The 27950-nt window shown below is 37.3% G+C and overlaps 1 protein-coding gene across 1 annotated transcript; it reads right to left on the bottom strand.

Moving 5' to 3' along the window:
- Positions 1-27927, bottom strand: LOC124172458 (zinc finger protein 558-like). The gene is made up of 8 exons (XM_046551899.1): positions 27524-27927; positions 27266-27403; positions 25335-25502; positions 21173-21292; positions 19516-19644; positions 7977-8049; positions 3893-4942; positions 1-167 (listed from the first exon to the last, which is right to left on the bottom strand). Exons 1-8 carry the CDS (start codon positions 27689-27691, stop codon positions 1-3), a joined length of 2013 nt encoding a protein of 670 aa, XP_046407855.1. The 5' UTR covers positions 27692-27927.
- Between the last annotated feature and the right edge of the window lie 23 nt (positions 27928-27950).

Raw genomic sequence — 27950 nt, 5'->3', positions numbered from 1 at the left:
TTATGACCTATCCACTCGGATGAACATTCTGCCTCCACACTGAATACTTCTTCTTGTCGAACGTCCTTCGACCAAATCACGGATGTGAACTGCATCCCGGTACACCTGGGCTAAGTTGAGGACTGGATTACCGCCAGGAAGCTTCAACTTAACTCTAAAATAATTAGCTGATACAGTTCACAAGGAAGATTAAATGCTCCACATGAATCCTCATTTACTATGTCACTTATAGAATCAGGCGAGGCAAAACAATCAAATTACTACGAGTTACTGTGGATGGAAACATGACTTGGCGTGCTAACATCACAGCACCAATCAAAACGGCGTAAGGTGCATCACCAGCAATAACACTGAAAAAGTTTTTATATGGTTAAGGTCCAGCCAAAGGAGAAGGTTATCAGTCCAAAGCTGTAGACAAGTCGTATATATAACCATTATTTTGCGGTGTGTCAAGACATTTTTTATTATTGTTAACAACAGTTGAAGATCCGAGCTACCTTTGCGTTTCGTAACTTTATTTCAATTATTCATTCACATGGCAAAAATTCACTAAATATCGAGTCAACATGAAATCTCATCATTGATAACGCAAAATTCACAGCAACCTAATTTCTTTCATACACTGCATGGGCATAGACTAACTGCCCTTTAAGCGCATAGAATTATTTATGCAGCATAAGTTCAATCATTTATCTAAATCATTTACTCGAAACAAATTATAAATACTTAATAAAACGTAAAAAGGTATGATAAAATTATGAGATATTAACGGCAGTGACTAAAATTAGTAATGTGAACAGAGCTCTATAATTTGAAATTTAAAAATGCAATTGTAAATGCCAAAGGAATTCCTTCCGCCTGAACCTTTTTCTTGATGGACTTGACATAAATTTTGGGAAAGGTAAAACCAAAATGTCAGATAGACAAGTTGTATGATTAAATATTTATGACTTCGCTCCCAAAATATCTACATGATAGCAATGCATTTTCGGACTTGAAAAAACCGGGTCTTTTCAATCCCTGTGATAAAAATATGTATTTTGACCACATTTTTTACGTGACATGTTTTGTCCATGATAAAATCTTTTCAAGTGATACATTTCGACGCCAAAACCACGCGTGTTACACCACCAATTACCTAAAAATCTATTTATACACATCAGGGAGGTTATTCGCTTGATGCCTGTAAACGGGACACAGTTACCACGAAATATATGGCCATTCACCTGAGAAAGAAATTCCTTGCATTGATCATCAAAGCCTAAACCATGGCTAGCAATGTTTTCAAAAGGACATATTATTGTCATTTGAACAAATAATTGCATGGTGGTTGTGGTGCAAGCATTAAAACTACAAACCAATACTGATGTAATCATTGACAGGCATGTGGGTACATCAACAATTAAAACAGACCAGTCCCTCAGTTCAGCACTCTCTTCATCAATCGTATATTATTATTGACTTGATATTCGCATATAAATTACATAGAAGCAGTACATCAACTAACATTGATAAGAGAATTAAACATTGATTAATCACACATGTAACATTGACATTACATTGAAAATAACTCATGAGACAAAGTGCCTCAGGTTTTTATCGGAAGTGTTAAAATGCCTGGCTTACATTTTAATGTAAATATTATTCTAACAGTAAAAAAAATAGCCGTTAAATATACAAGAATAAATTATTTAGCCCTTAAAAATATAGCATAGTATATCAACTTGAACATCTATCAAATTAGGTCAAAAACCTAACTGAATATTATTACATATTTTTCAACATAATGGGACATTTTTCATTTCATACAAGCAGTACTCGTATTTAAAGAATTATTTACCTTGATTACTAATGTATACCAATTGATAAGACAAATTACACGGGGATACACGACCTTCGGGTGGCCGATTGAGCTCAAATTTTCAGATTCGGTAGATCATGGCTATCAATTAAATATGCCGAAGCAAGACGACGCACTTATCAAAAATATTTGAGAAAAAAGCAATTAAAAATCGAAAAAACCGGTCTACGGTATATATCCGGTATTTCCTCACCTTCTCCTTAAGACAGCGGTGGCCCAGCGGTTACACTGATTGACTGTGGATGTGAGGATGGATGGATTGGATGTGGATGTGATAGATGGTTTATGCTTTCATTGGGAAATGGAAGTGGATCAGCTTGGGATAAGTAACAGGATGAAAAGTGCACAGAAACCCGGCATCGGCATTATGCAACTGTTAACAAATGGCACCAAGGGGAAAACAGTTTAACGTCCCATCCGACGGACGGATTACTGCACTTCTGGTTTAATCCACATAACACGCAGGGATTAAATTTCTAGTTGCTCTTAAATTATTTACCGAGATTTGGACGTAGAGGCCAGTACACTACCTGACCATTCCAGTAAATTCTTCGTTTGCAAGTTTCGGGATACTACTAGAACAAACGGAGAACGCGTTCTTTCATCCGCCGCAACGTCTGTTATTTTGACGGTATACACGCGTCATTCTCGCTTACGAATAATTTTCTAAATGACACTCCAAATGAAATCATAATCCGTGGATAGGGTGGATTTCCCTCCCAATTAATAATTTAAATGTCATTATTCTGTCCCCACCTCTAAGGAAGACAATTTACACTCGCAATACCATAATACACGTAGAGAGAACAAATAAATACAAAAGCGACCTTGGAAAGGCAATTACACATCCTTGCTTCATTTTCTACCCTTTTCAGCACTTATTATTATTTAAAAAATGAATTAAAAATGTTGTCATTGAGCAAACGAAGATATGAAAACAATCTATAAAAATGCAAACAATGTAATCCTTGAAAAATAAAATAAAAAGTAATTCCGTGAGTGAGGATCGAACTCGCCACCCTCACATCCACAGTCAGTCACCTTAACTGCTGGGCCACCACTGTCTATAAATTGAGGAAATACCGGATATATAGCCTAGACCCGTTTTTAGGACTTTATAATTGCTTTTTTCTCGAAAATTTTTGAGAAGTGCGTTGTCTTGCTTCTGCATATTTAATTGATAGCCATGATCTACCGAATCCGAAAATTTGAGCTCAATCGGCCACCCGAAGGTCGTGTATTCCCCTTGTTAGACCTAACCCTGTGTATTTTCAAATGAAAGAAAAGGTGGATGCATTAGGAGAAAGTCTTTTCACATTCATTGAAAGAATAAGGCTTCTTTCTGATGTACCCGCATGTGTGGGACAAGGTTTTGTTTGGTATCGTAAGACTATTAACATTCATTGCACGAATAAATTTTCTCCTTCATATAAGTCGGAATTTGACGGACAAAGTAACTCTTTTGAGAGAAATATTTTCACACTCAATGCACAAATAAGGCGTCTCTTTTGTACGAATCCGCAAGTGACAGACAAGACCACTTCTTTCAGAGAAAGACATCACATTCATTGCAAGTATAAGGTTTCTCGTTCGTATGACTCCGAATGTGACTGACAAGGTTACTCTTATCAGAGAAAGACTTATCACATTGATTACAAGAATAATGTTTCCCCTTCGTGTGAGTCCGCGCGTGACAGACAAGATTGATCTTTTGAGAGAAAGACTTATCACATTCATTGCATGAATACGGTTTCTCCTTCGTATGGGTCCGAATGTGACAGACAAGATTACTGCTTTGAGAGAAAGACTTTTCACATTGACTGCATGAATAAGGTTTTTCCTTCGTATGAGTCCGAATGTGAATGACAAGGTTACCCTTACCTGAGAAAGACTTATCACATTCATTGCATGAGTACGGTTTCTCCTTTGTATGAGTCCGAATGTGAGTGACAAGGGTGTTCTTTCGAGAGAAAGACTTATCACATTCTTTGCAAGAAAAAGGTTTCTCCTTCGTATGAGTCCGAATGTGACTGACTAGGTGACTCTTTTCAAAGAAAGACTTTTCACATTCACAGCACGAATGAGGTTTCTCCTTCGTATGAGTTCGCATGTGTCGGACAAGGTCGCCTTTTTTATGGAAGGACTTTTTACATTCACTGCATGAATAAGGTTTCGACTTCGTATGAGTCCGAATGTGACTGACAAGGTTACTCTTAACAGAGAAAGACTTATCACATTCATTGCATGAATACGGTTTCTCCTTCGCATGAGTCCGAATGTGAGAGACAAGGGTGCTCTTTCTAGAGAAAGACTTTTCACATTCACTGCAGAAATAAGACTTCTTTGCTGTGTGTGGAATAACTGTGCATGGTTTCCCATCTACATGGAAGCTTTTCCTCACTTCCCTCACATTTTTATTCTCCCTTGTTCCTCCGAATTTCTCCTTAAGAAGCCTATTTCTTTTTTGCCCCACCTCTTGGCTTTTACACATCAGCTGATTTAAACTTTTCGAGGAGAAGGGCAGACAAAAACCACTATTTTCTCTGCTAGAAACAACGGTTTTGTGGGACAAATCTTTTTCGACTGACAAATTTGAATCAATATCCAATTTACCAGAACCGAAATGAATCTTGAGGTGGTTAATGAGATCATATTTAGCGTTGAATACATCTCTGCAGATGAAGCAATGATAAGATTTTTTCGTTGAGCTGGCACAATTCCCAGGATTTTTGATCGTGCAAGTACTTTTCACTTTGATTTCCCGTATGATTACCTCGGGGCCATTCTTGCCATTCTCAGTGCTCTTGAAAAGCTGTATGGTGTCTGCATTATCACAACCACCTCTCTTCTCAGCAATGGTCGTTGTTGCTCTATCCCCTCCAATTTCATACGCGTATCTCGATTTCGAATGTAACCGTCCATCATTAGGATTTAGGCACAACGTTATTTGGTCAGCAAGCAAGTTATCACATTCATTAATGTCTTTATCCATCACATCCTTTCTTTTCCTTGAATGCGATGCACTAATCTTTGGTTCAAGGACTGCAAACAAGGCTGAGGCCCTTTCAGGAGCTGGGGACTCTAGAAAAGAATTTCAAATTAAAAATAAGTAAGGGAAGGCATGGAATCTATGATTCGTTGAACTAATTTATAACAGCCATTAGACATATCAAGGGAGCTACTTTAACCGATCCTCCGGTTAAATGCTAAACAAGGTCTCAATTAATTTTTTACGGTGGTTTCCATACATTTCTTCACAAATTGAGTGGCACTGCTCCTCAGAAAAATTGAGAAAATATTGCATACTAATCTCAAGTATCTACTCCAGAAAACACCTCAATGCACTTTGTCATGTACAGAAGTAATCATAAACTCAGTTCACAAATGGCATGCATAGGCATAATGTTGAATTGAAACGATAATCATTATAATAGAAAACAAACACTCCCTTCCTTTACAAAGTTTAAAATATGCAATATAGAAATGTAAAGCAAGTACACAGCCCAGAAGGTAATTAAAGCACACACAAAAATCATTTCCAGCTTACTAAATCATAGACAGGAAGATGGAGGGGCAAATGTATTGCATATTATAAGAAATTACCTTCAACGACAACATGTACTAAAAAAAGAACTATTTTTAAGAACAACAATAGCAGTAGATGAAGATCACATTCTCTTAAGGGCACACTTCTCTATTTCTTTCCTAACCACAACACCTTGCATTATTTATAAAACTATTTCAAGTATAAAGGAATGGGGCATTAATGATCTCATACCTAGATTAACATTAGGCATGGTCAGATGTTCCAAAGTTGCGGAAGGCATCGGATCTGGATCCGAAATTTTATATTACGGCTTCAGTGAATGCACACCCCAAATGAGAAGAGTGGAAAGGGTTCCAACTCTCTCTTTGCATGTGCCCTCATAGTGCCGCTGATATCTCTTTCTGCCAGTCTTAGTTTGAGAGCCTGGATGGTACAGGATGGATTGGTTTCAAAAACCATCAAAACATACCAGTTATGTAGAATGTTAGAATGAGAAAAAGATTGTCGTGTTTGCACAATGCGTCCAACATTTGATAAAAGGCTTTGCATGCAAAGGCGCACTGAAATGGTAGACAGTATATTTTGTAAAATATAAGTAGCCTTCCCCCACATTACTTCCCAACTCTGTCTCAAGGCCACATAAAACCGTCTGGTTTCACCAGCTGACCCAGTATTCAGGGTTGAATTCATCATGGATTAAGTCTAGCAAGCAATCACCATGAAGCCTGATTCATGAGTAAGTCTGTAAGAATATTTATTTCATTTCCTCACTTTGTCGATTCATAGACTTTATATGAAAAAAAAGGAAAATTGGCAAAAGATACCTGATTTCCAGGTTTTCAAGATGTATCCATTTTCCAATTCCCTAACATTTCCCTTATAATTTATCTATTTTCAGAAGCAATCATCTCAATGCTATTTTAATTTTGAATACGTCTAGAGTGAATTTTCATAAAACTCTAAGTACTGAAAATGTGAAGCAATGTACAAAATACCACTATAACATTTTTCTGAACTGAAGGCGGCTGGGTGGAAAATGGCAAGTGGCCAATCAGAAGCGCTGCCCCTTCCACCTCTCTTTTCCTCTCCATCCCCTTCCCTTTTCCGCTACTCCCCCCTCCATCCGGCCGACCGGCGTTGCCAGCCTTGAGAATAACGGTACTTTCGGGGGCGGCGGAAGATTCTCGGACGAACGCTGAGCTATTCGATTTGGCAACACTGCTAGCTGGAGAGCGATCTGCACTGCACGGAGTTCGGGGAGAGACTGCGGGCTCCTCCACACTTTCTACTATCGCTCTCCTGTGATTGGCTAGAAGAGTGGGTGGGTTTCGAGCGCGCTCAAAGTCAGCCCCCATCAGTTCAGAAAAATGGTGTAGAACATTCTAACAAAAAATAAACTTTGCAGTTAATCGTTAAAGCAACATCCAATTTTTTCAAACTTCTCATATCAGCTCTCGAAGGGGGTGATGCCTTGTACTTTGCTGTATCACCTTTCACAATTTGGATGAAGCTATAACCTTGAAATCTTAGCTTACGAGAATAAGTAAGCATGGCCTGGCATAAGCACCCACTGCTATTTCTCTACAGAACTCCAACTTCTGCACGCAAGGTTTTGAAATTGAGTTCAGCCTTTTTTACCCAAATCTGTTTTTTTCATATCTCACTTTTTCCATGAAAAACTATTAGGCCTATTAAAGCACACTTCCTAAGATCGCAAAACAGTGAATTGGTTGGAGTGTCTATCAAAGCAAAATTTTACCATCATTTAAAAACTGAAAAAAACACTTTAGCTCATTTCAACAAGTTCCATGTTAATTTTGTTTATGGACGCCACAATTGACATGTTACATAACTGGATTGTTATGCTTAGCATTCTTCATAAGTTATTTATTGGTATTTTTTTTCTATTACCCAGTCTTAAAGAAAAAATTGTCAGGTAAAGTACACTGGAATCCCCATATGAATGCACATGACTGCACATACTGGTTAATGTCACTGAAGCATGACGAAATTTTTACCAGACATTTGCCGACCTGACTACAGTCTCAAGCACAAATATAAATCATAAACTAAAGAATTTTTAGGTGGGTGAAAAATACAGATGCTACATCCTTCAAAGGGAAGTGTCTAAAAACCGGGTCTCAGATTTCAATCAAATTTTCTTGAGTTATACATTGTCCATTTGGAGACTATTTTTGAAATAGCCCCCATAAGAGGGTTTATAACGAAATAGTTTAGACTTAAATGCAGTTTAAAATTTACAGGTCAAAAACATTCATGCATAGGAGCCACTATAAGAAGGGTGAGCATTAGTCTAGTGGTTAAAGTGACCAGTTGTCACGCCAAGGATTCGGGGTCGAGAAAAACATTAAAAATTATCAGTGAAATGTATGGATATATTGATGAATTCATCTGTAACATAGATAATACAAACAATATATAAAAAATGTCATGCCAGGTTTGCAAAATTTGATTGAATTCTGAGTCCTGTCTTTAAATATTCCCTTGTGAGAATAGTTACTAGCCTTTTCTTTGAAGAGACACTTTCATGCACTGAAGAGCACTCACCCACATCCTCCGCCATAGACTCCATGGCCATTGAGTAATTCTGAATCAGCTCTCCATTTTCCGTAACAGTAGGCTGAAAGTAAGAATTTCAGATTTACCAAAAACAAATGACAACTCTAAAATAATAAAAGAATGAAACAAAGATCTTATACTCATGTGAATCTGTGGCGAGAATACAAAGAGAAATGAATTGACAACACCAGGACTAATTATAAACACACTCCAATAATACACTACCCTAAATACTAAAATGTACACTCCTATCCGCGGAGAAAGGGTGGGCCAAAAGAATAAACAAAATACAAGGTACAAATATTGCGGGGCAACAGGTCTTCTTCACAGTCAGTTCTTCCAATCTTAATAATATATGGAATTTCTTCGTGCATCTTCTTAACTGGGGGGAGAAGTCATGTGGGATAACAGTTTTACTTTTCGGCTCTCCGTCATGGATGGGGATGACCTTCCGTCACCCTCCATTCGCTGCTCACGGGTGTTCTTTTAGAGGGAGGGCATTGTTACAAATGTGGACCTTCCACTGGTCGCGTACACATCACGGAAAAACAACAAAACTGCGAAAGCAAGGAATCGTGGGGGGAGGGTGAAACACTCAACACTCCATTCAATTTTCACTGTATACACCCACACATTCACACACGATATTGAAGCAGTTCTCCTTACCTTGTGAGTGCTGATTTAGTGCTGAAGTTACCCATAAAAATTGCCAAGCGGCAATGGTTACTATATGTCGTGCACATATTTGAAAATAATGATATAGATCTCAAAATTTGGGCTCAAGTCCCCGTGTTTACAGTACTTCAAATTTAGGATTCCCCCCAAACGTCACTTTTCTCTATTAATTTAACCCATTAATCCCCAGCATTGCGTAAACGCAACATTATTGAATCGTAATTAATAGAAAGAAAACCTTTGTGCGGGACAATTTTTTCTCAGGTTTTCTGAATTTCTGAAATACCCATCGTTCTTGTTCAGTTAATTTTGTAAAACTTTTCACTAAAATAATACTTTTTATTTTACTTTAAAATTTGCCCGTTTCGAAGCATTGATGTACTTCAAATTGTAAATGATATTTTACAAATATTTATTGAGTAATTCTACAAGAGGTAATTTTTTCTCTAAATTGATTCTTTATTCATGTTTATTTTTGTCCCGAACTTTCGCCATTCTTGGCATAAATATGGTTGTTGTAAATAATATTGCGTTTACTCAGTGATGGGAATTCACAGGTAGACTAGAGGGCTGTCCTCAAAGCAATACAAAACTTATCAGTATGGCTTTTAATCGACTATGAGCGCTTTCCATTCATGCGACTCACGCAGCGACTTTTGTCGACTCGCAGTAACTGTTTATAACTCTCCTATTCCCTAGCGTTACCGTTTGTTGACTTGTGTCACAACAGTCGGCGACACACACAGAATGGAACACGAAAACCACGACGCAAGTTGACTTGTGTCAACATGTGTCAATGATTGAAAATCGCCAGATGTTTTTTTACGTAGTTCAGCTGCATTTTTGGCACTCACAGGTTGTGAGTTTACAAAGTAAAGCGTGAACAGTATTTTGAATTCCAAGATGGCCATCTGTAACAATATTACATCTAGCACTCTGGTACTTCGTAGAATCAAACTGTTAGGTGCACACAAATGGAAGCGGCATGGAACCAAGGGCAATGTCATTCCCATGTCATTGAGAGGAAATATTTATTTGTAGATGTTAAATTCCGCTTCAGATGCATTCATTTTCAGTGACGGTAGTATGAGAGGGTGAAAACCGTATTCGTTGAAGCAGGATTTTGATGGAAGGTGGAGTGTTCCTCTAGTCGCTATTTGGAATTTTCTCCACGCAATCCTGAGTTACCTCTCTTTTCTTCTATCGCTTAGGTGTTGTAAGTCTAATAATCTAGCTTCAGTTGGGTCCATATCAGTTAAATATTCCTCTGAAATGCATATCTATCTCTCGTCCAGTAATTATATCAATAATACCGCATTAGTTTTTGCTCAGCGTTTTTGGAAAACAATTCATCCAGTGGTTTCATTCAAATTAAAAAAGGAAGAAAATTTTACCTGTTATTTCTACGCCTCAAACGTATACTTTAGAAGAAACATCAAGGAGGTAACTGAGGAATATGAATTAACAGAAGAGGCGATGTATGATATTTTCTAAACTTTGGAACTACAATGGGGATTACCTCTTATCAGTATTTTAAATATGAATGATTCCAGGAGGTACTGCATGGCAAATCAGATTACTCATGCAGTATCTAAAGAAAAATCGTCCATTACATATGCATACCCAAGTAAAAGATACAGAGGACAAACAGGTTCATCTAAACTTGAAAAAAATAGAATCTCTTTCCTAAGAAGTCCCGAATTTCTGCGTGAAAAAAAAGCATTAGAAACCATTATTACTAAGTATGGAGGCCACTCACCAATTGAGATCTGTCACTTATTTCTCAGTGAAAATTACTGGAATTAATTTTTAGCTACACAAATAACTGCGCTGAGGAGATAACTAACCATAAATTTACTCAGAGTAAGGCAGATTTAAAAAAAAAATTGGACTGATAATGTTTTTGGGGTAACATATATTACTGTGCACTATGTAGTACTGGACAATCCAAAATGAGAGGCCGGTCGAAATTGTGAGGCAATGTATGACACAGATTCCGCTCGATGAATTAAATGAATATCGACAGCTTTCTGATAATTCTCAACTACACAAAAGTGTTCTTTTTTTGACAGTCGGACCTTCCCTCAAAAGACTTAACAAATATTTGATTCAGTTAGGAATTTTCCCAACAAATGGTCCTTTATTTCAGGTGGCACACAGCTAAAATGTTCATTCGTCGGGAACTACTTAGAATAGGTGATACATGGTAGTGTACCTCATCTATAAGCTATCAGTTTTTCCCTTATGGAGAGGTGGAACTTGAAAGTGATATTTTCAGGATTTCATGAATGTTTTGCAAGTCTCCAAAATTACATGCCAAGAGTTTTTATAATTTCTTCAGCGGTTACAATCTATTAGCAGCTTTCAAGTGACAATTGATATTTTGCAACAGGAACAGTAAGAGAAAATCGAACCGAAAACTGCCCACTCATGTCTTCCAGAGATCAGACAAAGAAGACTAAAAGGGATTTCTACTATTTGTTTGACAGGACAAAACTAATTCTCTTAGTGCAAATGCATGATAACTCTGTCACCCCTGTTGCTTCAAATTACTTGAATATGGAACCCGTAGTAAAGATGAAAAGGTATTCACGAAGATTCCTGAAGAAAATGGAAATGCCATCAACGATTTCAATTAGGAAATGGGAGGTCTAGATTAACTCGATAATTATGTTGAATGTTATCCTATTCAGATTAAGGGCAAAAAAACCTTTATCCTTAAAAGGGGTTGATATTGCAGTGGTGAATTTACGCCAAATTCATGGGCAAAGCAATTCCTTTGTTAGAATTTCGATCCGAGATCGTAAAATTTTACTGAGGAAAGAAATCGTTTCCAATACAATTGCCAATGACATTTAGCATAAAAATCGGTGCCCAATGGCGGGACACCTTAGGAAAAATGACATACCCCAGCATGGTCATCAAGGGAGAATAGGGCATTTCATCCTCAGGAATACTTATAATTCCCGGCAAAGATGTTAAGTGTGCAAATCAAAGATGTGTTATGTTGTAAAAAGTGCTATGTTTAATTCCACGCAAAATGTTATTTAATATTACATCAGAAAAGACGATGAAAAATAAAATATGCAACCTGAGATGTGAAAAGTTCTTTTTTGATTTATATTCCAGAGTTTACCCAGCATTGCATGAAAGCAACATTATGCAAATCATTTATTATGATTTGCATAATGTTGCTTTATGGTCAAAATAAACCGTAAAATACCAATTAACTGAAAGTAAAAGCCCTACATGCAGTCTGGGGAATAATGGGTTAATTGAATATATGTATTAAATAGATGATTTAGTTCGCCAAAAAATAATGATTCCCATATATATCATTGATAATCGTCTACACAACAACCGAAAAAATTAACTTGTTAATATTCACATACACAGCTTGTATGTCACATTCATATGCATTAAACTGTACATTAATTATTTTGTATCACAGTGCTCAAAAAAGGATGACTCATCTTATAAAGAAAATGCAGGATAAGTATCAAGTAAAAAACAAGTAATGGGTGAATAATTATTTTTCTAATATCTATATAGAGCCCTTGTGGTGACTGACTCACTGATGGATACAAATTCCCGACCACTTCTACAAGTGCTGCAGAGCTGAAATTTGGCACGCGTGCGGGGAACCCGAAATGATCCGGAGGAAAAATCCGAAAACCGGAAGTTTCCGCCACGTGTCGTCGCTAAGACGACAAAATGGCCGAAATCGGGCTTTTTTCGGGGACCATCTTTCGGTTTTTATTTTACTGTGCGCGAATTATGCGTGCCACACGGGTCTTTAACACTAGAATGCCGAAGGGTGTCATTTTGACACCCTACGCGTACATTTTTTACGGAGCTGGCCCTCAGAGAGTGCTCTAGAAAAAAATATTTCGTGACTTTTATTCATTTTTAGCTCATAACAAAACGACAGTAAAAGGGATAATTTTTTTCGTCTCAAAAATTCAAATTTACCTTGAATGCCGGAGGGTGTCATTTTGACACCCAGTATATTATATCATGTCTTCCTTCAGTTTAGGTGTCTCATGGGATTCGGTTTGATAATTATTTGTCAAATTAGTATAGTGCAGTACATTATCTTCATGTGCAGTACCTTTAAGTATAGTATAGCATAGTATAGTATATTTTAGTATAGTATATTACCTTCATGATAGTTTTTTTTACATAATTTCAATGAGCATCGGCTGTATACTATTATTTTCGAAAGTTTAGTAGCTCGTAAGGTAATTATATTCCGCTGTCTTTTGCGAATGATACGCCTTGAAACCAACTATTTTTTTTACCGCGGTGACACTTATTTGCCGTCAAACATAGCAGTGAAGTGATGCTCGCGACAATGCAGTTAGCTGCTGCCGAGCCTCTGAGTTGGGCTGCCTGGCTCGCTCTCGTGTTTGGCGGACTGGGTCGCAATTGTGTCGCGACCTGCTGCTTGACTTGCTTCGGCAGTTGTCTTGATAATGGCACTGCATAGACGTGTTATGACGGAGCAAAGTATGGCAATACTAAACGATATGTCAGGAGGCGTGTCAGAGAAAGGGTCTGATGAAGATATTGAGTCGGACAACGATTGGGTTGCACCGGAGGTGCAGTTTAGTTCATCCAAAAGCAATGAAAATAGTGAGCACGGTCAGTTTCAGTGTTTTTTATATTTAAGTTTAGTAATTTAATCACGAAAGATAAACATATTTACTTTACAATACGCATATACCCATAATTGAATTGCTGGATCTGCACTGGATATCGGACAGAAAAGAAATTGTGCGTGGTCGTGACGTGGTGTGCAGACGAGGAAGGGACGCTGGGTAGACTTCAAGGCGACGTCAACTCCTTGTTAAAGATCCTGCCACAGAAGGAGATGGCCATGCTGAGGAATCATAGCCTGGGCCTACCATAACCATTGACGAACAGCTGTTTCCAAGCAAAGCTAGATGTCCATTCAAGCAATTCATGGCACCAAAGCCTGATAAGTATGGGAAAAAATCCTGGTTTGCACTATGTAAAGACAATATGTATTTGGTAAACTGATTTTTGGTAAACGTCAAGAACAGCTCTCGTCAAGCTGGCGATCGCGTTTCAGATCATGTTGTATTGTAACGTATGCAACCCTACATGAGCAAGGGCAGGAATGTAACCACTGGCAATTATTTCACATCACTTTTGCTGGCTCTAATCGAAACAAAAGGGTACATGCCTATCGGGAACCGTAAATCAGGGGAGAAAGGAAATCTCTGGTGCAATAAAAGCTTCTCGGGAAGAGTTGTAATCAACTAAATTGTACAAAAATGGTGACGTAACACTTACTGTTCATCAGGGCAAACCGAAAAAGATGAGTTCTTATTCTATGATCTTTTCGCCCTCATATTAGTAACAACTGTAACAAATCGCCCGAAACTGAAAGGTGTTGTAATGAAGTAGATATTAGATAGATAATCTTTGAAGTAGATATTATTGATCATATGGGGCGGAAATATTTGGTCAGAACTAGAACCAGGCGATTGCCTGTTTTTTCTTTCCAGAGTACTTTTGACTTGGTCGCAATAAATTCCTGGATAATATATAAGGAAATAACTTCACAAAAGATGTCCCGAATTATTTTTACAAAATTTGTCAGAATAGCTTGCTTTTCCTTACATTTCGTCAACGAATATCTGGCAACCAAATCCAGAACTGACTAGGGATTGTCAAGCATAGATAAAATGCAATAAAAACAGAACTGTTGCTTTTTGTAAGCTTAGTAAAAAGTGAGCAAATCTACGTCCAAACAGACCAAAAGAGCCAGAAATGTAGAGAATCTACTATTTAGATACTGCTTTTTGTAAGTCTGTATTCTACTTTTTGTAAGTCTGTATGAAAAAGTATTCGATTTTTTTGGGTTCCTACGAAGTTTTTGCGTTTTATTTTAAAAAATTTCATAGATAAGTGGTCGCAATTGTTTTTTTTTAATTTTCGTCTTTCGATTTTAAATTTCGATTCGTCTTTAAATTTCGAAGCACACTTCTGTATTCTAAGACGAAAACCTGACGAAAAAAGTTAAAAATAATAATAAAAAGAAAAACAATCCTGTCATGTTCATTTTAATTGTTTTATGCAAATAAAATTTAACCAATTACAATGAACAATAAATACTAAAAAAATGTAATCAATGATTATATATTGGTATTATTACACTTTCATGCGTCCTCCGACGTTTCAGCGCAATCTTATCGATGGATGCCGCATTCCAGGGGAGTATTTTTTGTATAAAATTTTTTACTTCAATGGTTCTCTATTAAAACATTTATTTTTTTTAAATATTAGGACTCAAAACCAGCATTGAAAAGAAGTTGACACTATCGACTCCGAAATAAAACTAATCTGCAACGTAACATGCATATAAAAACATGGGTGTCAAAATGACACCCTCCCGGCATTCTAGGGGATACAAATTTCCCGGCATTCTAGTGTTAATGTCTTTTTTGAAAGCAGATGAACGTGGGCACGTAATAAAGTAAATTTATTAGTTTCCATTTGAGAAAATTGCAGCCAAAATGGCGTCAAAAAATTGATTTTTCGAATATAATTTCATAACTTCCGCTCCATTCGACTTAATTTAAGGTGTAGGGCAACGAAAATGATTATTATATATGCTTATAACATTGTCTACGAAATGTAGGCAACAATTTTCTTTCATCGTTCTTGGTTACTCAGAAAAAAATAAAAAATTTCGAAAATCACCGAAAATTACGATTTCCAAAAGATTAACACAACATTTTCTCAACTTTAACCTCACCGATTTCTTTCAAACTTTGTAGTAACATACAGCTTTGCAATGTCTTTCAGAAAACATGAATTTTTAATAAATGATTCTATGAATTTAACCGCGAAAAAATAAAAATGGCGGGCGCTACTCACTTTTTTCGGGGACTGGTTTGCTTTTTATGGTATTACTCTCGAAATATGGATGTCATCGGGCTCACTTCTAATAGATATGAAAGTAAATGAATGTGACCATATGGTATCGTCATCTTTAAACCCCCCGAAACCCCCTAAAAATTAAAATGTTTACATAAGTAGCCTTTTCGGGTACTTTACGTCACCATTCCGCCACTTTCCCAAGCCTTACCACTCATCGCTACGGAATTAATGTGGACGATTGATGACCCCTGGCAGTACAAAGCTATAAATCCCCGGTAAACCCACATACACCCCCAAAAAATAAAAAATTTCATAAAAGTCTCCTATTTGGGAACTTCTCGCAAACAATACGCCTCACTACCCGTACCCTCTGAGCTCTAGATCCGGAATATTTGATGAGGGCGGGCCACCGCAAACAATACGGGAAAATATACCAGAAAACCTCCGGAGGAAAAATCCGAAAACCAGAAGTTTCCGCGACGTGTTGTGGCTAGGACGACAAAATGGCCGAAATCGCGCCTTTTCCGGGGACGGTATTTCGGTTTTTATTTTACTGCGCGTGAACGGTGTGTGCCACGCGGATAGTTTATGTACGTTTTGAAAGCTGATGAATGTAGTCACGTAATTATGTAATGGATTTAGATAATTTTAAAGTAAATTGCTGCACAAATGGCGTCCGAAAATGCTTTTTCGAAACAAATTTCATAACTCCCTCTCCCCTCGTCGTAATTGCAGGTGTAGGATACTGAAAATGATTATTATATATGCTCATAACATCGTCTACGATATGTAGGTAACAATTTTCTTTCATCGTCCATGGTTTTCCAGAAAAAATAAAAACGTTCCCAAAATCACCGAAAATTACGATTTTAAAAAGATTGACACTAGATTTCTTCAATTTTTTCCCGACCGATGTCCTTTAAACTCTACAATTACATACATCAATGCATATGGTTTCCGAAAATATAAGAATTTAATAAATGTTGCAGTCAATATAACTGCGGAAAAATAAAAATGGCGGATAGTACTAATTATTTCCGGGGAGAGGTTTACTTTTTATTGTACTACTATCGAAATATGTATGTCATACGGGCAACTTCTCTTAGATATGATAGTAAATGCATGTGACCATATGATAAGGCCATATTTAAACCCCCTGAAAACCCTAAAAAATTAAAATTTGAATAAAATTAGCCTTTTTGGGTACTTTTCATCACAATTCCACCGCTTTTCTAGCCTTACCAATCATCGCTACGGAATTGATGTGGACAATTGATGACCCCTGGTAGTCAAAACCTATAAACCCCCGGTAAACCCACATACACCCCCCAAAAAATAAAGTTTTGTATAGAAGTCTACTTTTTCGGTACTTTTCGTGACTTTCCACCGCTGGTTCTTACCCCAACGACTCATCCCTACGGAATTCAAATGAACGGATGGTGACCGCAAGGAGTACACACATATAAACCCCCGGTATCCCCCTGAAATCTCCCCAAATGTAAAATGTGCCATTAAGTCTCCTATTTGGGAACTTCTCGCAAACATTACGCCGCACTACCCGTCCCCTCTGAGCTCTAGATCCGGAATATTTTATGAGGGCGGGCCACCGTAAATAAAACGGGAAAATATACCATAAAACCCCCGATCACCTCCTGGAACCTCGCCGAAAAAAAAATAAAAAAAATGTTAAATGCGCTTTTCCGAGTAGTTTTCGTCACAATTTACTCTACTACTGTCTGGTGCCTCTACTACTTATTAAAACCCCCGATAACCCCGTGAAACCTCCCAGAAACGTTTTCTAATAAATCGCCTTTCCGGGTAAAACAATCGTCAGAATTCTGCCACTGTTCCAGACCCCTAGGACTTATCCGCACGGAATTTATGAGAACGATTTGTGACCACTGGTTTTCACACGTATAAAACCCCCGGTATTCCGTTGGAACCCCCCGCAAAAAATGAAAACTTGCCATTAAGTCTTCTTTTATGGGTACCTGTCGCCACTTTTACGCCGCATTGCACTACCCTTTAAAATCATCGCCACATGATCACTGTGGACGATCGATGACCGCATGTATAACACATGAAAACCCCCTAATCCCCCTGGGCACCCTCTCGGTGGAGAGGACCATTTATGAGGACTACGTGGAGCAGCCGCGGGGGGCTCATTATCCCCAAGGCGGCGAAGCCGCCCCACAACGAGGAACGGTGAAGCCGTTCCGAGGAGTAACTGGCGTAGGCGAGGGGGAGCTTCAGTAACCCTTGGGCGGCGAAGCCGCCCCGACGTTAAAGCGGCGCAGCCGCTGTGGGCTCCCTCCGCCTCCGGGCGGCTAAGCCGCCCCTTAAACGAATGACGGTGAAACAGTTCCAAAATGCCCTTGCCCTCTGGGCGGCTTTGCCGACCCCTGACGAGGAACGGCGAAGCCGTTCCGAGTATAAAGCGGGGTAGCCCCGGGGGGGCACACTCAACCCCTGGGCGGCGAAGCCGCCTCTCAACGAGGAACGGCGTAGCCGTTCCGAGGAATGAGTGGGGCGCTCCCGTACCCCCTGGCCGGCGAAGCCGGCCACTAGCTGAGGTGAAATTATTCGAACTAAAATTCTACGAAGAATCACAAATGTAGACGGCGAAGCCGGACCCGGGGTTTTTAAGGGGCGGAGCCCCTTAACGAGCGCGCGGAGCGCAGCGAGTTATTTTTCTAATGCTTGAATGTGTGACTGAGACATGGGTTTAATTTGAATTGCTTCAAAATATTGTTGCCCTCATCATTCTTTACTTTGACTTATCTTCCACACGTGCAAAAAATGTTTATATTCCGTGGATTTTATCTGCTAGATGTTTTATGTCATGATCAAAATTCCTATTTGTCTTTCAAAATACAGATACATGTAAAATTCAATTTAGGGCAAATCACTCACAAGAGTACAGAAAAAATACATGCTTTGCTGAGAAATGGATGGGATGTGTTTGCTCCCTTGCCAAGGGTGCATCATATCATTCATTAACTCATCCTACTGCAATGCCTGGACTTATTTCCAACCCTGAATTCCCATGGTAACCTTTTCAAATTCTTCTGCATTTTGCAGATGGTAATCATAGTCCCTGCTTTTTTTTACTATTACCCTACCATTATATTATCTATCAAGGTTACTATGATAATCCAAGTGGTTGTATTTCCATATGTCGGTATAGCAGTTTTTTCACTCTGTAGTGAGCCAAGCAATAAATAGCTAAGAAGTATAAAGGAGCAATTCATAGCTCACAAACAATAATGGCAAGTTCTACGCATTCCACTGACTATGTCACCTAAAGTACGGTGGGTATCATACCTCCCTCTCTACGTACAAGAAGTATGCCTAAAACGATCGTTTGCATGCTATTCTCATAAAATTTTGATATTTGGTGCTATATAAAGGCTGCTTCACAGGTAGTGACTATATTAAATGTGCATTACTTTAAGCACACGAATATAACTTTTTAAGGTAGTAATCTTAATCTGTAAATTTATGAAATTTAATGTTTATAAATGCATGTGACTCAACAGTGTATGCAACCAGCTCCACACTAATTGATCTCTGTAAAAATTTATGTAGAGTCCACAAAATCTTAGTTCTCCTTACATGGGTGTAAAACTTGATAATAAAGGAGGAACATATTCAAAAGCTCTGCAGAAATATGATCTCTACTTGTGTCCTGATTCTATCAGATAAACTGTAGATATCCATCAACCCTCTGTGTTCATGTATACAGCAACTGTTTCTGCAAAAAAGTATATTCATAATTATGACGATTTCTTCATATAAAAAATTTTTTCTTCCTTCATTAGTACTGTTTTTTTATCTTACATACTCCTTGACGTCTTATGTTTGTCAAAACAAATAACTGGACCAATTAAAATATTGTTATTATTATTATTGTTATTATAATTATTATTTTTATGATTACCTGATCAGAGGCTTGGGACACGAGGTCATTTGTGGCCCCATTAGTGCTATTGTTGTGTGCATATCCACCTCCATCATCACTGAACTGATCTGCTTTCACAGAAGAGGACCCACATGTTCCAATATCACTCTGAGAAAAAAAGAGAATTAAATCTTCATTGATACAAGTTTGCACCAATTGGTCTCAAAAGCAAAAAGATCACAACCAAAACAACAAATAAAGGGTGTATGCATAATTGAAAAATTCCCTCAAAAGCTATTCTGACCTCAGAGAGGAAGATGGGAGAAATTCATCGATTAACAATATATGGCCCATTAAGTTACTCTGCCTTTTCAATTAGCCATAGGAAAACCTTCCTGAAAAGGAACATTAAATTTATCAGCATAAATTTGAGACATGACATAATTCATGAACAACAAGAATCTTTGCCTTCTTGTGCAGACGGAGCATAAAAAAGTTGATTTCATCCATTAACGGTAATCATTATATTTTATTTCAATCAAAGTTGAATACATAACAAGCTCCATTAACATCAGCTCACGGAAAAAAATTGATGCCTCTCAACAACCACCAACCAACGTGATGGTTTGCCAACATCTAATACCCTTTCCAAAGCTGGCGAAGGACAAATCCTGAGTCCCCCTTATAATTCACTCCATACAGTTCTCACCACATCCACATCTGCTACAGTTTGAATATGCCTTAAATAAATTCTTTTTTGGGAGTAATTCATGTTTGGTAGATTTGGCTAGAAACAGCATCACCTGATTATGTGGCAATACAGTCAACCAAAACCAACACAATAGGATTTATCATTCACCATGAAAGATTTTTCTCATTTGGAATGACTTCACCAGTAGTTGACCCCATAATGAGACATGATGGCCTAATAAAAACAGTCGTAGAAGGACTGGTGGAGGAATAGCAAAGGTTATAAAAGATGAAAAAAAAAGAAACAGGTCCCAATGAAAAAGTTAGCAGACTGGAGAGTTGCCTTAAACATATCTTACGACTTATGATGATGATCCGTCCTTCTGTTTGGTGGTGATTGGAAGTGAGCATTGTGTTCCCTTGCTCAAATAAAATTGGAATGCCATGATGTTTTCAGAGCCCTCACTTGCTCAATGAGCAAAGTTGAGTAATCAGAGCAGCTGTATGCCCCCATTCTGTTCAGAACGATGAACCATTGATTTTGAACAATATCTTCAAGAACAAAACATCTCTAGGTTAGTCGAAAAAACTTTTGGGCCAACGGGCCAAACTTTTTCGGAATTTTGATTCCCATGATCTCCCTTGAAAAAGAAACCAGAATCGGTCAGGAAACGTTGGGGCCACCCAAAAATTTGCAAGGCAACATAGCCCAGAATCTTTTCTTCAACTAACATGACTAACTGTGAAAGTTCTAAAGAAGACTCATGACAAAACTCAAGTTTACTTATTCACATTTGACAAAGTTAGGGTAAAGGTTATGCTTTTCTGGCAACTGCTACAGGAATATTCCGTGGAGGAAATATTCCTGTGATCATACTCCTATTCCATGTTTGATAAAGGAAGGGAAAAGGAATTTTTATTATGGTAAATGATATTGGAATAATACATAGAGAACTGAATATGTGTAGTAGCAAAACTGTGCTTAACTAAGCAAACATGAACTTACCAAGTCGTTAATTGCCAATGGGTCTAAAGCATTACTTGAAGTTTTAGCTGGATCCGGAGTGTACACCAAAGGATGAATACCTTCACTGAGAGGGTCTTCATTCTCCTCCTTCACAGTTTCCTAGAAGATAATGCTGGGTGCCAATCAATGGGGGCAAAATAAAGATGTATATAATTATAAATAATAGCAATAAAACCTCCTCTTTCACCTAGAACCACTCAAGCTGGCTGAAATCAAGTTTGAAAAAGATTTTGCTGACAACCTAAAATGAAATGGCTGACATGACCAGTTGGCTTTGCACACCTCAGTGTGGAATGCTTCTCAATGTGCAAGCCACAGTAGAAGTGTGTAATTTCTTCCCCTTCCAACTCAGACATTATTCTATCCTGTAGAACCTTGATTTATATTGCCATTTATAATGCATTATATGTTGTATTGATATGGTCCAGTGCACAACATGGAAGCAGAGGGATTATTGTTTTCTCATTATTAGCAAAGGAGAGAAGTGAAACCCTCATTATCTGTGAATCCATTTCGAGACAGAAGTTATAGAAGTCTATGATGACATTGTCTCCTTAAGTCCGTTATTAAACAATTTCCAAACAATAACTAATAATTTTTATTCTTTTTATGAGCACATTAAGACGTTCTATGCAATAAAAAATTCTTTTCATTGATTATTTGAATATACTACCGGTATCCCTCACCAAAAACTATAGATATGTTACAAAAAACGCTTTATGCTTTATGCTACGCAAAAAGAGCTTTATGTATGGCAAAAGGGTACAGCATTAAGGCTTATAACACTTGTATATCTTTAAGTAGCAATGAAGATGATGAGAGCACACTGTCAATAGTGATGAAATAGGAATATTGCTCCGCAGGGCAATGAATTATCTGTCCACTTCTGGTAGTTATTTGAAATAAAAAGTTTGGGCTGTGTTTGTGTATCTCTTTTTGTGAAATTCAGAACTGAGTTCTTTGCCAACACTGCACAATGCTATCTCTGACATGGCAAGACATACCTCAATACGAATAAGACATGTTACAATGTAAGCCTGACTATCAATCACACACACGAGTTGCTTAGTCTGAAATTCAACACATAATATCACTAAGGCAGCACCATATGAATGAGAATTAAATTAACTCCACTTGGACTGAAATTGGAGAAAACTTTCTGATAGCTATCCTCTGCCTTTGCATTTTATACCATACTATTCATTTACCCAATACCCTTGTAAGAGAAAGCTTGTTAGGAATTGTCCTGAAAGCACAAAATTAGCAGTACATTGGGTAGTACATTCACATGATTACTCATGTGTTTCCTACTCTAAGAGCCAGTAGCATATGCTATAGTTAGATAATGCAAGCTCCAATATTGTTTAACCATTAGTATAAGCTTATTTCTCCTCTAAATTGTGTAAATTCTATGTGACTTGAAAAAGAGCCATTTTTTTTCGTGACCATGAATGAGTATTTTTTTTTAAAAGGAACATCCGACTCACGATTTTTTTTCATCAGGATCTTTGCTCATACATTAATTATTATTTTAACTGAACCATGAGTCTGTATTCGCATGGCCTTTTCCTGTGGATGCTGACAATGAAAAATGTTACAAGCGAGATTTTTTTGTACACTGTTTTTTGCAGCTGAATTACCTCATGCACTGAATATTAAAGATAGTCGTGGGATCATTATGGACCACTTAGCTATAGAAAATAATAATGGCTTTTCATCTCACAGGAATGGAATTATGGATGAAAATAAAAATCACCATGCGTTGCACGTTGCGGCACTTTAGGGGTCACGCCAAAGGTTCAATTGCTCATATTTCATTAAAAATTGACAATTGGAGGCTAAAATTGCGTACAATATCTAATTATAACAGGATGTATGATCTTGGCAAGTTTCATGAAAATCCGAGTCGGTTGGTGTCATGGCCTGGTTGATTTAAAATGGAATGACCCCATGTTAATTCGGATGTGACCTATATTTTAAAAATTTTACAACGAGAAAACTTTTACAACTAAACATTTATATTATTGTATCTTCCAATATGTTTTGTTCATTAATGAGCAATTCTTTACAGATTTTTTTAATTTAATGGTTTCATTAAATGTGTGTTTACTCTTTTCTATGGTCTATCATCCGTGATGTTACACATAAGAATATCATAATTGAGTTATCCCGTAAATAAATTAAATGTAATAATGTATTGATGACGCCTTCATAAAGGGTGACCAGACATCCGGGTTGGTCTAGCCATTTCATCCTTTGTACATGTACGTCCAGTGCTTGGGCAGATCTTTTAAGAATGGAGAATTGCCCTCCTTTTCAAAAATTATGTTATATTAAGTATATTAATCTGATAATAGAAACTCAGAACTTCTCAAAATTTCTACATATTTCTTCAGCCTACCATGGCAAAATACAACTGCAGAAAGGGTATTTTCCCAGATTTCATCCATGTGGACCATTGAAGGAAACAAAATAAACATTTCCTCAGTAAAAATTTAAAAACAGAACACTTTTAAAAATGAAAAAATTGCTTGAAAAAGTAATATACACATACAAAACAGAAAATCACAATGCTGATAATTTCCTTATTCTATATTGTGAATTTGCAATTACGTTTCAAGTGTCCTGCTTTTCCTCCATTCATCCTTTCTTTTTAACCCTTTCCCACCTTGATGTCAGGAGGAGCCAGCGGATATTTTTATTCATAGAACACCTGCCAGTGTGTACAGTGCAGATGTTTCACCAATAGCCACGTGGATTTTTGAAAAGTGGGAAATTGTACTTTTCATTGAAAATATTGATTACGTGTATTGAAAATCTGTTAACAGCTACCTTGCTAGGTGTAAAAAATGTAAAAATGCTTGAGAAAATTAGATCCACAAAATATATATATCATCATAGATCTAATCAATTTTTACTTATCTACATTATAAAATTAACGCTATATTTCTTCTTATCTTATTTTAAAAACATTAAGTGCGGAGCAGTCAATTGACAGGCTCTGCCAGTCAGGCCAGGAGTCCTCTCTCTTCCTTGGTACGTCATTAATATCCAATCCAAGTTCTTCCACCATGTGAATGACCTTCAACAAGGATCCCTCTTATAAACGGTGTGCACCATTTGTAAAAAGCAGTGTTTGAACGGAAGGTATGTTATGGAAAACTCCCTCTACTTTTCTTTATTATTTTATTGACCAATTCTGATGACTTTCATGAAAATCACATCCATATTGAATGTACAACATGTTAATAGCTAACAAGATGATACCAATAAATAAAATGCTTAAGAAAATTAGATCCACAGAAAAATATATAAATTCATACAGAAAATTAATTTTATTGATCAAACTTATAAAATTGATGTTTTTTTCCAAGTGGCCTACTTTTCCTTTTATCTCTTTTTTAATAGGGTGCTGTCCTCCTTTTTCACCTCGTAGCATCTGGGGGTCTATGCTCAAAACCGCTTGACTTATCCGAGCGCTCGGCAACGAAGCCAGTGGTGATGTCGAGTGGTATCCCGAGTCGAGCTGAGATCGGTATGCTAGAGACGAAGTCGACCGAATGCGACATAGGTCGCTCGACCAACATGAAGAGTGAGTGGCAACGTCGCAGAAACGAGCGCTCGAGAAGTAAACAACAGCTAATTTCAAATAGCAACAGCAAATTTGTGCAACAAATGAGACTGAAAACGCCATAGAATACTAGGCAGCCAGGAAGAAGTTAAAAAGAGTTGATCACAGTTGTGTAAGATATTTGCGATGTTTAATTAAACTGTGGACTCAATTTCTTATATCCAGTTGGTGCGATGTGGTTCATGTTTGGAGATTTTTCTGTTTTTCTGTTGCGCTCGGCTGCAGTCGTGCACGGGACAGTTGCATTCGTTTCCAAGGAGCTGAAGCATACCAAATGGCCAGAGCACTCGGCTCCGTACCAAGTGACTCGCACACCACAATGAAGTCGTGCACGACTAAAATTTCGAGCATGGCCCCCCAGGTTTCCCTAGTCACACAAGCAACGGTGACTTCCCATAGAAATGCATTCAGTTACACTGGGCTACAGAAATTTTGTCTAGGAACATAGTAAGTATCTATAAATTAAGGTCGTATAACAAGGGTTTCACTTTGGATGAGAATAAAACTTACCAGCATATTATCTTTGAATTGATGGGAGTCTGGCACAGGAATGTATATTTCAGTCCTTTGGACTGAATGAGTGAGATGTGAGGTGCCTTCTATCTCATTTTGAACGAAGTCTTTTGTGTCAGCAGAAGACCCCAATTCGTCATCAGCTGCCTCATCCCCTTGGATACTCTGTGGAGAAAGTAACTGTGATAAACTCACCTCCTTCAAAGTTAACAAATGAAGCGTGCTCATGAAATAGGATTTTTAATCTGATATCCAAGAATTTGCATAAAATTGACATGTGTCTCTTAATCAATAACTCAAAAGCTCAATAGCTGCTAATCCGAATTAGGCTAGAAGATTCTTCGTATTCTCATTTTACATAGTGCATGTATAACATCCTTGGGGCAACGGAAGCAGAAAATAAATGTTTTCAACAATGGTGTCTTAAATTGTGACACATTTTCCTGGAAAGGTAAACATCTAACAAAATAACCTATTTAAAACATATTTCGGTTAAAGAAAGCATACCTCAAAATTTATTATAATTATCTAAATACCCAGGGCCAATTTTACACACAAAAACTTTCCTGAACAACCCCTAGAAATGAAGGATATGATATGGCAAGCAACGATTGTGAAGACTGTTACATAGGTTAACCATATCAATTAATAAAATATGGTATTTCACCAAATAAGCCATCTTTAAAATCAAATAAACAGAGCACATAACATTCAGTGCATATCTTAGTTGGTATTCATAGAAATAGAACTTAAGAATTTGATAACACGAAAATTTGAAACAGAGAATGCAATTTTAACTAATAGATTATTCAAATAAACTTTATTTTCACTCATAAAGAAAATTAGTAGTAATAGCTGAAGTTACATACATTGTTCTAGCTCAACATACTCATATTAATAAAATATTTATGCAAAAATAAAAACGTAAATACAATCTTGTATCAAAGTAACTAACAAACATACTAAACATATTGATACTTAAAAGATACGTCACATCTACCTTCTAATCGTTCTTCTTTTTACGTCGATTGTTTACAACGTTAGTAATGACATTTTTGCAACAATCATCTCCTAAGCTCAAACGTAATTTTAAACACTTATGCATTCAATGTACCTCTCCTCTTTTCGCATTATAAGCCGTGTAAATTGAGAGAAGTTTTTGAACCATCAGCATGTATATATTGTTATAAAATAGAGAAAACATCAAGAATTCACGTTTTGTGCGTGTGCAGTTGAGCCTATGATTGGACACCAACTTACAGATCCATTTCAGTTCACCCTTACAATTATCAGGAAATGGTAAGAGATTTTTTGTAAAATTTAAAATGCTTCGGCTACCAAAGTGAGTAAATATATTAAAAGGTATTTTTTCATAGCGTAGTGGGTTCATTGCCTTTTATGAGTTGGCGAACTTGAATGCCCCACTTTGTTAGCCATGATTCTTTTACAAACGCATATTCGAATGAGACAACAAAACCTCTTTGCGTATCACCACTGAAACATCAATTGCAAGGTAACAAGCACTTTGCATGGAGATTGAGAAACAAAGCTTGCGGGAAACTGGGCTAGTTTCACTACTCCGTCAACCATGTACGACGGCCTTGAAAGTACTCCAGTATTATCAATTAACAAAAATAATGATCTATTTATTTTTAATCTCCAATCAAAGCACTTTTTAAAATAAGGTTGGCTCTGCCACCTTCAAGAAGTCATACGACATTCTATTTCTCAAGTTGTGGCATCAAGTGAATAATCAATCACAATTTTGAGTTAATCCAATCAAACAAGTGCCATAAGAATTTAAATCCACATATTATGATTCACCTGGATTTCTCACTGCTGTCGACACAAAACAAAGACTCTCACTTAACATTTTCCGAAACATACCATGCACCAGTCTTCAAAAGAGAATAAACGAAAGTACTCACCCTAAAGCAATTAAAGCCAGAAAATTTTCTCAGCTTTGCGTCCGATTCTAAAGAAGTCATTTTGAAAACACTTAATTCCGTGAGCTTTCTCAAACATAGTGGACACATCGTGGTGGGCAGGCCATCTCCCACAGCAACCTAAGATAGCAATCAACACGTTATACATTGAAGAAGTGCGAAATGATGCTCGTCACAAGGAATAATGAAAGCAACATGAAAAATGCGAAATAGATAAGTTGCAGGCATCGAACCACTTACTTCTAACCCGAGTAAACCTTTTATAGCATCCTTCACAGTCATTCTGCAAGCTACGTTGGAAGTGAATATGTTGTAAAAATAATCATTATTCTTCATGCATAGTCTGCACAAGGTATTCTCAGAATTCCTTTCTGATGAAGTGGTGAGAATCCCGGCGGTACGATTCATGTTTCAACTTCAATCACTCATTCAATCTTCAAAATATGTTAAATCGTTGATGAAATTATCAACACACAACAGAATGAGATCTTCAGATTCGTCACGGGAACTGCATACAATTCTATGATATAACCTATATTTAGAATGCTCACGGTGAAAGACAAGTTTAAATTTTAATATTTAAATGACTCAAAATCACCTCAACGAAAAAATACACAGCAAAATTGATATTATTGTTGACCTTCTACTTCACTGATATAATCAATGT

The sequence above is a fragment of the Ischnura elegans genome, assembly GCF_921293095.1.
Source record: "Ischnura elegans chromosome 13 unlocalized genomic scaffold, ioIscEleg1.1 SUPER_13_unloc_1, whole genome shotgun sequence".
Lineage (NCBI taxonomy): Eukaryota > Metazoa > Arthropoda > Insecta > Odonata > Coenagrionidae > Ischnura > Ischnura elegans.
Note: the sequence above shows the minus strand (reverse complement) of the source record. Positions and strands in the feature narration are given on the sequence as shown.